Consider the following 16,603-nt stretch of genomic DNA (forward strand, 5'->3'; position numbering starts at 1 on the left):
AGAATAGCATTTACACTAAATTTACTGACAAATATTACTCCTTTTAAAGAACATTATGCAAAATATTTCAAAGCAATGTGCTCACTGACTCAAATAAGGGAAATTTAACTGTTTTACTCTTCACTTGTATGAACTAGTCTAAAATCTTATGTTTCAAAATTTAAACCACAACTACAGACTCACTATCTTTAAACATTCAAATTACTGAAGTTAAGTAAAAACAAATAAGGAACCTCATAAGGGTCTTGGTATTGACCTCAACTGCATCATATCCTGATTCTTTTTATTATTTAGAAACTTAATTAGAAACTTGAAGCAAATCATATCCTATACATGTATAACTGTTATACCTCTCAATGAGTCTAAAACTGAACTGTTTGGCGCACCTGGGTGGCTCAGTGTGTTAAGGACACAACTCTTGGTTTCGCTCAGGCCATGATCTCAGGGTCGTTGAGACTGAGCCCCACACTGGGCTCACCACTCAGTGGAAGCCTGCTTCCTCTCTCTCCGCGCCCCCTCCTGCTCATGTGCATGTTGCTCTAAAATAAATAACTTAAACAAACAAACAAACGAACAAAACTGCACTGTTTTACCAGGATGGTTTTGTGCTAAAGCATCCATGCTCTGGTTTCTGACTAATCGCATAAACTTGTATAACACTGCCAAAGTTGAAGATGCCATCAGGAGCCTTCTTGGGACTGGGAGTTCCCATCATGATTCAAATTCATTAATACTCAATATGCTCAGTGAATCCTAACTTTAACAGGGTTGACCAAAATAGGGCCAATAATTTTGCCTTTTAAGATTCAAGGGGATGAAGCCAAAAAGAAAAATCCTATCTAGGAGTTTAATCCCATTATTTATCCTAGTTTAAAACCCATTTTTCAATTTTGACAAAATTTCAATCAGTTTGAAATAAACTTCCTATCAAATAGTAGTTGGTGGATTATGCCAGCAAAACAGATGCTAATATATCATCTAGAACCTCAAATCATCTCTGGTTTCTAGAAAAACCTGTTAACACAGCTTTACTATTTAAATTAAGATGTCATCCTTTATGAGACCGAGAAAACTGAACTGTTTTAAAATTAACATTTCCCTAGATGATGGATATACATTTCAAAGTCTATCTAAATCCCTTAAGAACTACTTGAGGTTGTACTTCGAAAGCAAGGTAATAATAATAATGTTTCTTCCAGAAAATGCAATTTTGACCTATCATTTTTAAATGACAAAAAGTATTTCTGCATAAGGCTGGGGTTGGGGCAGGGAGGGGAAGCATGTTAGAAAATTCGGCAATTTCCCCATGCAATTAATGCTCATACTTCATTATTTAGTTGGTGCATAGATGCCAAAGCCTCAGTAAGATATCCATCTTAAACAATCACATTATTCCCAATCAAACAGAAAATGTTGCACAGTTAAAATGTGTATTCTTCCTTCCCCTTCCCATACTTGAACTTGCAGAAAGGTAGGAGTTGGGAATGTGTCAGATAAAATTAAGAAGTTTCTAATTTAGAGTAGTTTGTTATCTCCTGACTCAAAGTCTGCAACCTTTTCAAAAGTCATAGAGCATTTGAGACAGACAAACAGAAATGACTGTGCAACAAACTGTGGAAGGTGAATGCTTAAGATACCGTAAACCTCACGCTGCCAGAAAGCCATTCTCTTTTCAGTCCCAATTCTAACCACTTTAGCTCTGAGAACAACTCCAAATACCTATCATGCAAATGTTTTCCTAGTTCATTAAAACTAGATGGCTACAGAGAAAATGGACACAATGAAGATGCTTTTAAAAAGAATGGCAGAAGATTTGATTAAAGTAGTGATTAAAAAATTTTAAGTCTCCTGGAATAACACTCACTTCAAGGAAGTGAGATAATATTACCAAACGGATTTATTTCAGTCTTTGGTATCTGATGAGGTGTTAGCAAAACCTTAGAAAAGGAAAACTGTCAGCTCTATTAATTTCCTACCCCGTTATGCCCACATACTTGCTTCAAAGCAGCAGCGGGTAGGAGAATCTATGTTTTACTCTTATTGATTATTTGCTACCTAAATCTAAGAATTTAATTTTGAACTCTGGCCATTCAAATCAATCAGTACTGAAGAAAAGTGTCGTGGACTCAGCAGCAGTCTTGGTTTCAGTCACATAAGTTATAAAAGGCTTCCCTATTCATGGAAAAACCACTTCAAAAATTTTGAAAAGTCAGTAAATGCAGCATCTACTCTCTCCCATTTGGAAAAAATTATTACAAGAAAAATATCACTTCATAAAAACTGAGAGTTTCCCTCTGAGGATCATGAACCATTCGACACTGTTCTAATAACTACCATTTCCCAGGACGGCCTTAAGATGAAGAATTTTTACATCACTTTGAACACTTACAGGTATCCCCTGAACACCACTGACCATCAAGGGTATATTAAGAATTTAAAAATTAGAGTTTGCATATTTTGTGCTGGGCACTGTGCTAAGCACTTGAATTACATACACCTCTTTAAGCCTTCACTGCAATCCTATGAGATAGATAATACTACTATCTGCACTCCACAGAAGAGAAAACTGAAGTACAGAGAAATTAAATAAGTAGTGGTAGCTCACGATGCTATAAAATGGCAGGATAGGTCATAGATTGACTCTAGAACCATTATATGTTATATTGTATCAAATGCAAGAGAATTACTTCCAACTTCTGAAACTGTTAATGGGGGCTAAATATTTTCAAAGCGAAACAAGAGTTCACTATTGTAAAATATTAATCCTGGGGCTTAGCTTGTATCAGCTCAGTTATCTTGAAGAGGAAAGTCTAGTTAAAAATGTAGGTACACAATGTATTTTTATGCCTTGACTTGTTCAAATGTGTATTTTAATCATTTTGAAAATGAGTATCATTTCAAAAATGTAATGGCTCTTTATGCTCTTCTTAATTAATAGTTGTTAGTCTAATCTATAACTGGGAAATCTTTTTATTTGAGTTTGGAATTTTAAAAAATGCATCATGACAAAGACAAAGAGGCAAAGCAAAAGCTATCCTCACACATTCTCTGCAATTAAAGATCATCAACAGATGTTTAGGCTAAGTTGAGAACCCATTTTTATTGGAACAGGAGAAATAAAATGTTCTGAGTATCTTTCCTTTCTGTAATCTCAGAACATGTTACGTATTTGTGCTAAAATAATAAGACAAAGGAAGTTACCTGGAACCAAGTCCTCCCATGTCAAAGTGTATTTCAAATCTTGTTTCATGATGGAAAAGTGAAACATGAAGGTGTTAGAAATACAATGTGTAGTCATGTTTATGCTTTGAAATCAATAATGAGAAATCAAATGGGTTGTTGGCTCCAAGTTCAAACAAAACAATGTAAAATAAAAATATAAGAAGACAAATCAATAGATGTCTGAATATTTGTGGCAACCAAGTAAACTACACCCTCCTTAGGAGCACTTAATGATTATCTATCATTTCTTTTTTTAACTTGAATAATCAAACACATGAATTAAATCAACAGAGTTTAGTAGTGGTGGAACTCAGAGACTGGAAAGAGACATTATGAATACTCCACACAGCAATATAAATATATCACACCATTCATAAGCTGCATCTGAAGAATAGCTCTATGCTACCAGAAAAACAAAATGATTCCAGCCTTTCCACAGGCAATAAGAACTTAGCATGCAAAGGACAAATTCCTGTTAAGGAAGCAAGCAAGAAAGCTCTTTTCTATAAAGTAACTGCTCATTAACTTTTGGAAGCTTAAAGGATTTATGCTAGTGTCACCAAAATGAGTGATATTACAGTGATATAGATAACCAATCCCCTATTACCTAGTCTATTTTTAAAAAGTTTATTATTTTCAATACAAAAAGCTTATTCACAAGATATTCTTAATAAAATAGTAAAACTTGACTTTGAATCCTTACTCAACAAATCATATCACCTTCGAGAGTCAAAATTTAAAGACCAGTGCTCTTCTGTCAACTATGGTGGCTGATTACCCAATGCTGCAGATTCCAAAGATTTCCAAGCACTTAATCAATTCCTACCTCTTTTCTCTTCTCATTCTCTAACAGGGGTATCTATGTGAGGCAAGTCATTTTAAATTTTCAAGCCTTAAGCCATAGAACCATCAAAAGAAAGGAAGAGTTTTTAGATGCCTTCTACAAATTGTCCTGCCACAATTACAGAAGCAGAAGCAGCCTTCCTCAAACACAGGTAGTAAATATCTTATCTGATTTACTCTTCTTAGCACTCCGCATAGACTGGTTGTACCACAGCTATTCTAAAATGGAATCTCCAGGTTTAGAAACATTGATACTGGAATTATCAATAAGTTATTTTGACATAATCATTCAAGTATTCATTGGTTTGTTTCAGACTGCAGTTAAAGGCAAAAGTTCATCAACTGCATCAACAATAGGACAATTGGTTTGGGGTTTGGTAAGTAGACTACTAAAAATATATCCCATTTTTAAAAAAGGAAGCATAGGAAAAATGTTACATAAAAATAAAGAGCACATTGTTATCGTTAATTATATCATTAATTATTTTAAAACCAAAGATATGTTAATTTATTTTAGTTTCTATTTCTATTAAGCAATACAAGAGTAATGTCTTTTTAAAAATAAATATTTTAATAATTTATAAATTATAATTCAAGAGTCTAAGTCTTCAACAATCAATTTAAAAAGTACTTCTTAGGCCAATCCTTGAAATTCTCCTTTGCTAGATTACAATCTATATATTCCCTTTCATTATTTTCTTCATGTATTTGCTTACTTTTCCAAGGTAAAGTTGTTGATTAGCTCAAAAAAGCTAAATAATGCAGTCTTTCTAAATATTCCATTTCTTGTGAAGCCATTTTATTGAACGAAGAGCTACTTTATTTGTATTGTATCATTGAAGAAATCTCAAAAGAAAAATTAATTTTCACTTGAAGTTACTGTTGCCTCACCATTCCTGTTACAGTTTAACTAAGAACATGACATCCAATTAAGACTAGTCAAATGGCCCAATTAACTGAGTATCCCTTATACAACACAGTGGTAACAGTTCCTTGATCTTCCTAACACATACTGTTAAAACTTCCTTTTAAATCATGCTAGGTATTATATTCTCAAGGACCAGTGCAGTGTTGGAATTGTCATATTAAATATAAAATATGTTGATTTAAAGTGACAGGAACTGAATCATTCTGAAAGGAGCAGGGAAAGACATGAGCATGCACTGAACCTTTGTCCCTGAAGCATTACTATGGATTCTGGAACATTAATTAATTTAAAGCACATGCTGCTGAGTCAGTACCTGCCAGAAATCCTGATCAGAAGATGAGAAAAAGAAAAAAAATGGACATCATTTGATTACATGAACAAAAACTCCAAAAATCAAACATATATATCACAAAGTATTATAACATATAAGGACGAATTTAGATCTGTAGTAAAGTCACTGAACACCTAGAAACAGGAAATGAAGAAAACATAGAAATGTTTTATATATTATCCGCTAGGTATAATAAAACAGAAACCTCAATACCTCAATTACTAACTTCCCCCAAATGAAACACACAACAGTAGAAAAACTTCATAATATTATAAAAAGGAAACATATGAATAATAATCTGTTTCTAAAAGAAATGGGAAAGCAACATTTCATTTTCTGTCATGGGAAATCAAAGCATTTCTTTAATTAAGGTTTCCTACTAGGATGTCTCATGGATATAATATTTTTAAACTTCATGACAAATTTATTGATTTACCACCCATAATAAAATACAGGCAACCAAACTCCGATCAATTCAAAGGATTAGTAACTACTCGAAGAGTTTAGAATGACTACTTAGAAACAGGACTCCTGCAAAATTATGTTCACTAAATGAATTACTATTCACATTAGTGATAAAAAGCCAGCCACCATGGAGGATGGCATGTGATTAAGCAGTGTAGGTTAGCTGATTTAGCTGGGCACACCACTCCAAAATATCATCTATCAAATGGGTTTAAAGATTTTTTTTTCAACAAATGAATTTCACTGTGAAATAAAATTTAACCCAAACTTACCATACTTCTCAAAACAAGCTTAGCAGAGTGATAAAAGTTCTTGACTGAGAAATATATGCTATTAGCAACTTACAAACTTAAGGCTGGCATTGATGTGACAGAGGCCCAGAGGATTTTACAACACAAGGGTGAGATGAATCACTGTGAACAAATGACAGCTCACTCAGATATGAGAAAACAAACCACAGATCTCTCTTTAGCTCATGGACTAGCTATTTAATCCCAGCCAACTGCTCCTTATAGAGAGCTCAAGGAGATTTTTATAGCTGATTTAACTAGCATGGAGAGAGCAATTAGGCAGAGGAGATGTTATTCTGTAGCATTTCATATAAACCAAGAGGATAATATGTATGACAGCAGTAAACTCCTTTTATAAACTGAGTAAAGGGCTCGAAGTCATGGAAAGTAGCTATAATTTGTAAAGCCAGATACTTTACCATATTGTCCTGATTCTACTGAGAAGATAACTGATACTAGAGGTTAAATGGTCTCTTATCCAAGGTTACCTATCAAGTATGTGGCAGAGCCCATTTATGAATACAGAACTGTCATATCCAAAGTCACACTCTTTTCATCCTGTGCTATTACATACTAAGAAGTACAGCAATCCATAATGTTGTATTTTTCATACTCAAGTTCAGCATATTTACAACATCTACTAATTCACACATCTGTCAAATACTTAGATGCTCAAAATGGAAATTCTTTGGAAAATATTTGAGACACCAAAGCCAGATTTTCTTAGGGCTGTAGTGTGTTAAAAAAGAATTATATTTACTAATTTGGAAGAGAAAAAATTGAGAAGATGGTTTAAAAATAATTTAGAGAACTATGGATGAGAAAGAAGAAAGATGAGCAGACTAAAAGGAAAACAGAAAACTGCAACAGGTGTCCAAGGATTTCTTGAAATGCTGAAACAGAAATGTTGAGTTCCTTGGTAATGCAATTACATTCTAAACTTTTGCTTGTTTAAAGACTCACTACAGTAAGTGGCCCTATTCAAATGATGCTACATCCAACATACAACCAATCAATATTTGAAAGTATAGTTTGTAACAGGAATATTATTTTCTCTAATATCTTGATGACAATGAGCCAGGATCCAATTTTTCAGATATAGATGACAGTGCACACTTTAAGAGATTGTTTCAATAAAAAGGAAAGACAAGCATTTTTCAAAATGCCCTGTGGTGTTTGTGGTGTAAAAGGAAATAATGGAGCAAATAAAAATGAAGTTGAAATTTTGACTCTTAAATTTAAGTATTAAATTTTATAGATGCCTTATATTTTCTTTCTTTAAAACACTATGTGGTTTCTCAGGTTAATAGGGGTTTCTAGTTGTACTTCACTAAAGCAGAAAAAATTAACTTCAACATGCTTATCAAAAAGAAAGTGAAATACCAAGGAGTTTTCTTTTGCACAAATAGCACTAAGGTATTAAAATGACTACTCAACAAGAGAAATTCCTATTTACAAATAGATCATATAGACAAATTGCTTAGATATACAAATAAGATATCACACTACTTAAGACAGTGAACTCTGGGGGCGCCTGGGTGGCTCAGTGGGTTAAACCGCTGCCTTCGGCTCAGGTCATGATCTCAGGGTCCTGGGATCGAGTCCCACATCGGGCTCTCTGCTCAGCAGGGAGCCTGCTTCCCTCTCTCTCTCTCTCTGCCTGCCTCTCGGACTACTTGTGATTTCTCTCTGTCAAATAAATAAATAAAATCTTAAAAAAAAAAAAAAAAAAAAAAAGACAGTGAACTCTGAAGCCAGACTACAAATTTGGAATCATACCTCTACTATCTACTAGCTTACACAAAAAAATTCAAGTTACTTAATTATGTAGTTTCTTATTTGTAAAATAATGATAAAAGTAGTAATCTATCTGAAAGAGTGGCTGTGTGGATTAAATGAGTTATATGTAAGCACTTAAAACAATGTGTAGGAGTGCCTGGCTGACTCAGTATAGAACATGAGAACCTTGATCTTGGGGGTCATGAGTTCAAGCCCCACATTGCACATGGAGCCAAAACCAAAAAAAAAGAGTGTAGCAGGTGATAAACCCTCAGAAAGCTTCAACTATTCTTCTTCATAGTTATTATTAGTTTCCGAGATCAGACGAGATCGGGCACGTTCAGGGTGGTATGGCCGTAGGCCATAGTTATTATTAGTAATAATTCCTGAAGGGGCAAATAGAGTCAAGTATTTTTCATTTAGAGAGTTTACTTTAAATTGTAAAAATAAACAACTGACAACCAATGAGTGAATATGTTAATGTGGTTTTTAAAATGGGCTAAATCTTTAGCTTTAAAATAAATACATGAATATGAAATTCACATGGAGAACGTCAAGCTTCCAGGAATTACAGGTTCTCTGCTATATGAAAGTTGCTTTATACCACTTCTCTTTTATGAAAGACCTATGCTGACACGTGTTTTTGCTAGCTGAGAAAAATCCAAAGAAGATTTTTACTTTTATGAAAATGGTAATAGTTCCTTTGCTTTATGCTGTTTCAGCTTAATGGAAGCTTCCATAGAAATGCTCTACTTTTAGACAGTGGGGGAAACCTATGCATTCTCTTAGAATCTGCTATACTTTTTTTTTAAAACAAGAATTTCCCTACTATAAAAGAAAGACAACAGAGGTGATATACTCTATTGTGAAGATGGAATTGGTAGTGCAAATAAAAACAGAAACATGGTGAAAAAAAATACAGTTCTGTCTATATATTTGTATTTATTAATAGAAAAACATGAACAAATACATGAATTCAACAAGAATTTAGACTTAACTAGTTTCATCTTTGGAAACTGAAAGCGAGAAAGGAAGATGTGCCTAGGGTACAATGCAGAACTCATAACATCATAACCTGCTATATAAATGTGAGCAGAATTAGAACAGTTCAAATAAATGTGAAGATTCATCAACCTCTTGTCCCAAGGAAATTTCAGACCCGCCTTTCCTAATTTACATTTCCTTGATCTACAATACATTTCACATTACTATGCATGTCAAGAAGTAATATATTTTTTTTTTTTTTTTTTTTTTTTTTTTTTTTTTTTAAAGATTTTATTTATTTATTTGACACAGGGAGAGAGAGAGAGATCCCAAGCAGGCAGAGAGAGAGAGAGAGAGAGGCAGAAGCGGGCTCCCTGCTGAGCAGAGAGCCCGATGCGGGGCTCGATCCCAGGACCCTGAGATCATGACCTGGGCCGAAGGCAGAGGCTTAATCCACTGAGCCACCCAGGCGCCCCAAGAAGTAATATATTTGCCCTTATTCTATACTAAGATCTTATCTATGATATGAAGTAAATAAACAACTTAAGTAAAACATTAAGAGTATTATGTTATAAGGAAAAATATGCTCACATTCCCCTTAGGGGACTATCATTTTAAAGTTCATTTATCAATATTTTTTAAAGAACTTTTACCTGGTAAGCAATTAAAGCATTTGGTCACATTAAAACTTTGATGTTTAACTATGGCTCCCATCCTTTTTTTTTTCTGCTGGTAACTTTTCCTGTTATAAACACTTGTAATCAGTATTTCCCTTTCTAGGCTTTGACCATAATTTCATCTCTTTCACCTGAATGTGGACAATGTCATTTTTAAAAAATAACGTCATTTTAATTTGATGTAAAACCTTTTTCTGTTCCATGTATACAAATATTCTTGTAGATATCATAAAAGAGAGAGGAATGAAACACACATTAACTCTTTCTTCCACACTGGAGAGCTTCTAAAGGTACTGTAAATACGAGTAACGAAAAATTCAGACTAGAGGCAAGCTTTCTGACATGTTCAGGGAGTGGTTGGGGGAAAAGGGAATTTGATAGGGAAGGAAGCATTACAAAATCTATCTCTGAAAAAGAAATACATGGTAAAATGTTAACAGTCAACAATTTAGTTTCAATGGGCAATTCATTGTTACTTGACAAAGAGTATGAGCTTTATAAAGTTTTTAGAGGAGAGAAGTCAGAACTCTGGAATACAGGTATTAGTTGCTTAAGAAACAATTTTACCTAGACTATGTAGTTTTCTGCTGTAACTTAAAAAAAAAAAAATGGTGGTGTCTGGTCCAGAGAGTGTTGTCTACTACATACAACAGGAACAGAAAATCCAAAACAATTTCTATCTTTGATATGCTAAGGGAAAAAAGGGAGGGCTAAGAAAAACAGGAAAATAAAGGGTATAACAACTTGAAATAAGCCACACCAATAAAAAATGCAACTAAATCATTAAATGAAAGAAATATTTGATGATTATGTATTATAAAGACTCTACTTACAAATGATACTTTATTTTATAGACCAGTTACTATGTGATTAAAAAATTAAACCCAGAAAAAAATATAGTTTTCATTAAAGAAATAACCTAAACTTCATGAAGTAACTGTATTAACAAATCATAGAATGCACAAACATTACAAGGGGAGGGTGATTTTTTTTTAAAAGAGCTATGATATATGACACTAAAACAAAAGCCAGACTGTATTTTCTATTACCATCTGTATAATAGTGCTAGTACTCTATAGTGATAGTCAAATACCCTTTAAGAGAAAATCTGAACTTTCAAGCTTTGAGGTTTTTGAACTTTCAAAACCTAGTCTGAATGTCTTTTAAAGTATCACCAATCTACAAAGCATTTTCTTAAAATGAAGGGACACTACTGCCTCTTTAAACAAGGCCTGTGTTAGTAGATAGTTTTGAAATGCAAAAATGATGCAAGTGCCAATAATAACATATTTTATGACTTTTCTACAAAGGAAACTGCTACTGAGAGTAAAGAATTAGTGTACATTAACATAGGTAGTGATGGACTCTGAAAAAAGATCCTCTCCTGAATTTAAAAGCTGCTTCATCAAATCCAGTTTCACCATCAGCTGAAACAGGAATGTTTCATTTTACTTAAGGGCATTTTCTAGTCAAACAAAAGAAGAGAAAAGATGAGAGGCACTGAAACAAGAAATAACTGTACAGTTATTTCTCAGTATCAGTTGGGCCTTCTACTTTGCATTTAGAGGTTATATGAAATTCAAACACAAATGAGAAAACTGCAAAATGATACTATTTCTACATGTAGATACATTTCTACATTTGTTCTTACTTTCAATGACAACAAGGTTAAACTGCAATTCAATTAAAAGATAATAAAATAAGGCAGTGTTACTTACTGGTCAAATGATGCACTTTATTAAATGGTGTGTTAAAAGTTAAAACAATGGGAGGTGATAAGAAGCCGGGAGTAAATCTTTAAGTAGTTCATAACTAGTTTATCTTTCAAGTTAAAACAAGAGAGAGAAAATGACCCATTTAAAAATCAAAGCAAGCTTAAAAGGAAATTCTTCTAGGGTATTAGCTTTGGACTAAATTTCTGGGCATTCTGCATAAAATTTATTATAATTACTACACAAATCTGTTTTTTCAAGAGGAAACTGTCTTAGGATTTATATACTCTGGAAGCTGCTACTTAAGAATTAAGATATTCTGACTGCGAGAATGAGAGATATGAAGATCTAAAGGAAAATAATAAGATCGACAGTTGAATAAGCACTGATCCTTATCACAAATATCACAGATAGAGGGCAAAAATCCCTGGAAAAACTTCTAAACTGATTCAACCCTATGAAAGTTGTATCCCTCATTATACAAGGTTTAAAAATAGCAGAGAAACTATTCTCTTAAACTTCATAAGAAATAAAAGCCTATTTATAAAGACATAAACTAGAGATGAACTCAATTTAAAAACCCTACTTTAGAAACATAACCTTCAGGATCTATTTGATGGAAATTAATACAGTATTTAAATGAAGTACCTGGCAAAGGGATTAAATATGCATATTATAACATGGATGAAAGGAAAATCCATGCTCTCTCTGCTAGGGGAGAAGCCAGCTCAGATCTATACTACCCCTATGCGAGTCTGCCATTCCTCTACTCTCTTGCAGAACCTGTTCCCCTGGTACCATAAAGTCAACTTTCATTTGCCTGAATTTCATACAAGTCATGCTTTCAATCATTATACGCTGAGATCCCTAAATCCTGTTTTCCTACTCCCATTTCAAAATTTTATACTTCAGAGCCCAAACATCTGCACTACAATCTGTCACAAAGTCTGCCTTCCAAAGAAGTACTGCCGTTTTGGTCTCTACAGCAAGGCGGGCACTCAAATGTTTATAATGCTTTAATGCAGTTTACTTCTGTTATTTTATAAAAATAAATGGAAAAAAGTGGAAATCAGAAAAATGTACAGGACACCAATGGGAGGAAATATAGAGCTCATAAATTGAATATGACTGAAACAAAAGCAGAGCTCAGTGGTCATGCCCAAAGCTGCAGATTTTTAGCCTCAAGTGTACAGTTACAGGCTGAAATGAAAAATTTAATTGACATTTATGAAACATGAGTGACCACCAGGGATTTTACATTTGGGAGACCTCTAGGAATGGAAATTCCCCTGTAACATGTAAATTTGCTGTTCAACTTACATGTATTCAACTTCTTTCCGTGTTTTTAGGTTTATATACATATACATATGATGGAAGACAAAAATCTCATACCACTCCGAATTCCTCCAGTCACCAAAAACTGTCATTTGTTAGACTGATCTTGCTAGAACATATTGCTGACTTAATGAGTCATATCTCCCAAGACTATGTGATTGATTAGTTGATTTTTCCAAGTTGTCAAATGCTTATTGGTGCCCTCCTGTAAGGCAGACATATGCTGGACTCTGAGTGACACACAGACAGATTAAAAACAGGGGCCTGATTTGCCAGAGATTCTGAAATCAGACCGTGACGTCAGTGCCTGGTGTAAACCTTCACATGGATATGGTACTTGATTATACATGAGGCAGGGACACCAAGAATCAAAGATGTGGCTCCCCCAAAGCAGAGCCAGCTCTGAACCTGTCTCCTAATATTCTAGTTCAATGCTCTTTTTGAACATTTTTTCTTTTAGAATATGTGAGTTTAAAAAGAGGATACCCAGCTGGAGACAATGGGCCATATGAATGGGAAAGGAAATTGTTAGGCTGGAAGCCTTGACTGAGATCTCTCAACTCTAAAGAGGGCCACTCATTCTTTCCACCTGTGCAAAAGTTCTCAGCATTTGTAACTTCACCTTACCAGTACATACAGTTTTATGTAACGATGCAGGATCGACATATTCCTGCAAGATCAGTTTCTACTAACCCTGACCTCCACCCATTTAGACCCTCTTTTGAGATCCTGCCTTTTCCAGCCACTGCATGATTTTCCTTCTGATTTCCTTCTCTTTAAGCTTTGTAGAGCCATCCTGGGCTCTCTCTTCTTTCTGATGTGCTTTCTTCCTCCTCTTTAAAATTGACCTTTTACTTTTCTTTCTGACCCTGTGCAATACTTTCTTTTTCTTTTTGTAGAACTCAGCCTGAAAGGGAAAAACATGTTTAACTATCTGCTTTAAGACAATAAAATCGAAAGTTTCATTTTCTATACTTAAGAACAATTTATTATGTGATTTATTTGTGCATAAAATAAGAATTGAGAGTATAATGCAAATGTATGTGCAAATTGGGGTGGCCTTCATAATTATTACAAAAGCACTACTAAAAACTTACATAATTTTCTAGTGAGGATTACTGCTGTATAGTGTCAAAGTTTGAGGAAGATCAAATAAGTATTTTTATAAGAAATGCAAATGTAATACTGGGGGGGTTTGTTAAACTTTATGATGGCAATTGAATTAAAATGCAAATGTCAACATATACTGAATTAGACCTCACTATATACAGCAAGTACCCACGAGTGTTACCTTGTATGGAAAAATGTAGAAAAACCTTCCGCTTGATTTTTTCTGTAGAAGCATCTGAAGGCACTTATAGGCCTTCCAACTTAAGAAACACGCTCTTTTCATAAGATAAACAGGCATTCAGAAATTTCTCACAAATAATTTTAGAGGAACTTAAAAATCTTCTTAGTAAACAAGAGGATATATATATTAGTGTCATAGTTCGCTCACCTTTCCATCAAAGCGTTTTATTGTATATTGATCAAGACCCAAATCTGTAAAAGAGAAAAAACCATTAGTCAATGATCCTAACTCAAATAAAACATGAAATGACAGCTTTCTGTCATTTCCAATCACTCAATTAAATAGACTAGATGGTTTAGCCACAACAATATTCAAAGGCTATGGGAATGAAAAATTTTTCCACTTTGGGATTCAAAGTGTCAGTGAGAAAAGATCTAATCTTCATTTTACATATGAGAAAGTGAGGCTCTGAGAAGATAAAGAGGATAAAAATTCATGACTAGAACGTTGGACTCTTTCACGGGTGGGTTGTTTTCATTCTATCAATATGTTATATCACCTTTAAATAAGGTGAAAAATATTGGTTTTATCTGAATTCATAATAATTTTTTTTGGTATCGATTTAAAATGAGAACAGTTTAATATCAAATTTTGCAATATACCTAAACAGATACAAATAGACCACCTTAATATTACCTTTTAAAGTAAGGTTAAGTAACAAATATTTTCTCTGGGAATACTTAGCATCTAATTCTAAGCACTGTGAAAGATACAAGTAATTAACTATCCTTGAGGGCAGGGATTATTTGTCTTTGACTACTGCTTTCTCCCAGCCCTTGACATAGCGCTTGATCAATAAATACTTATAAGTTAATGAGTCAGATATAATCCCTGCCCTGAAGAGTCACAATTTAGTTAGAAAGACATACGCATATAATAATTAACACTACAAGGGAACATATAACTAGTTCAATGAAGCAGTGCTGTGGGAGTTTTTAGAATGGAGAAATCAGTTCATAATTACACTTGCGTTTCTTCCATAATTACCCAGTTCTTTTCTTTTGGTTCTCATTGTATTCATGCTAGTTTAGGCCCTTATCTTATTATGTCCACAGTATTACAATGATCAGATTATCACTGTTCCCAGAAGAAGCTTTCCGCATTTCTGCTTCTACACATTTGGTTAGATATTTTCCTTATCTAAAATGTGTTTCGGGGCACCTAGGTGGCTCAGTGGGTTAGGCCTCTGCCTTTAGCTCAAGTCATGATCCCAGGGACCTGGGATGGAGCCCCACATCGGGCTCTCTGCTCATTGGGGAGCCTGCTTCCCCCCTTTCTCTGCCAGCTACTCTACCTACTTGTGATCTCTCTGTCAAATAAATAAATAAAATCTTAAAATGTGTTTCACTTCTAGAAGCCTGCCCTGAACAAAATAAACCACTGACTGTAAAACAAAGAAGTAAATCAGTAAACAAATTAAAAAAAAAAAAAAACAAAGCACCCCACAAATCTAATTTGAAACCTCACATATATTCAAGAAGAGAGCACTGCCATAAAGGCAGAACACACTTCTATGACAAAAGAACAGAGAACAAGAGAGAGTTGTAGACAACTAAGGTTGTGTTTAGTTTAGGCTTTATTTTTTTTTTAAGTTTTATTTATTTAAGTAATCTCTGCACCCAACGTGGGGCTCGAATTCACGACCCTAGATCAAGAGTCACGTGCTCCTCTGACTGAGCCCACCAGGTGCCCCATCTCATCCCATTTTTTTTTTTTTTCAAAACTGTCAAAAGGTTAGGATAAGGTTTCCTCCCAGGACCATGGCCAATCAGACCATAGAATGGAAAATAGAAAATGTAAAAGAGAATTACAGAAAAACAGAGACTTTAAATACTATAGGTCTAATATCATATAAAACCTTTTCTCATTCAGAAACCAGAAGGAAGGGGTGCCTGCATGGCTCAGTGGGTTAAAGCCTCTGCCTTCAGCTCAGGTCATGATCCCAGGGTCCTGGGATCGAGCCCCACATCAGGCTCTCTGCTCAGCAGGGAGCCTGCTTCCTCCTCTCTCTCTTCCTGCCTCTCTGCCTACTTGTGATCTCTCTCTGTCAAATAAATAAATAAAATATTAAAAAAAAAAAAAAGAAACCAGAAGGAAATTTTTTAAAAAAGAAAAAGAACATGGAGGAAATAATCCAAAAATATTAGTAGAAAATTTCTCAGACCTGAAGAGTAACACAAGCTAGGGCGCCTAGGTGGCGCAGTGGGTTAAGCCTCTGCCTTCGGCTCAGGTCATGATCCCAGGACCCAGGGATCAAGTCCCACATTGGGCTCTCTGCTCAGTGGGGAGTCAGCTTCCCCCTCTCTCTGCCTGCCTCTCTGCCTACTTGTGATCTCGCTCTCTGTCAAATAAATAAATAAAATCTTAAAAAAAAAGAGTAACACAAGCTAGGGCTTACTAGGGCTTACCAAGTCTTCTAATAAGCAAAATAAACAAAAACTATGTACAATTCAGTATATGCTTATGGAATTTCAGAATACCCCAAATAAGAAAATCCTAACACTTTCCAGAAAAAACCTTGGCCCTCTATAAAAGAATGAGAATTAGACTAGAATCAGATATCTCATGAGTAAACTTGGTACATCAACTAAGGGAAATAATGCTTACTAATAATTAGAGTGGCACTGTCCAAAAGAAATATAATGTGAGCCACAAATGTGAGCCACATGAACAATTTAAAATTTTT

General features: G+C 34.5%; 1 protein-coding gene across 3 annotated transcripts in view; it reads right to left on the bottom strand.

Moving 5' to 3' along the window:
* The window catches only part of MICU1 (mitochondrial calcium uptake 1), a 242,801-nt gene that overhangs the window by 120,763 nt on the left and 105,435 nt on the right, over positions 1 to 16,603 (bottom strand). For 2 of the 3 annotated variants that reach the window (XM_082715893.1, XM_082715894.1), the window contains one exon: positions 14,065 to 14,108. In XM_082715893.1, the coding sequence (XP_082572019.1) occupies positions 14,065 to 14,108 (44 nt within the window). Of the gene's footprint in view, positions 1 to 13,299; positions 13,474 to 14,064; positions 14,109 to 16,603 lie in introns of all 3 variants that reach the window. The other variant, XM_082715895.1, reaches the window with a different exon arrangement.

The sequence above is a fragment of the Mustela nivalis genome (genome assembly GCF_964662115.1).
Source record: "Mustela nivalis genome assembly, chromosome: 2".
Classification (NCBI taxonomy): Eukaryota; Metazoa; Chordata; class Mammalia; order Carnivora; family Mustelidae; genus Mustela; species Mustela nivalis.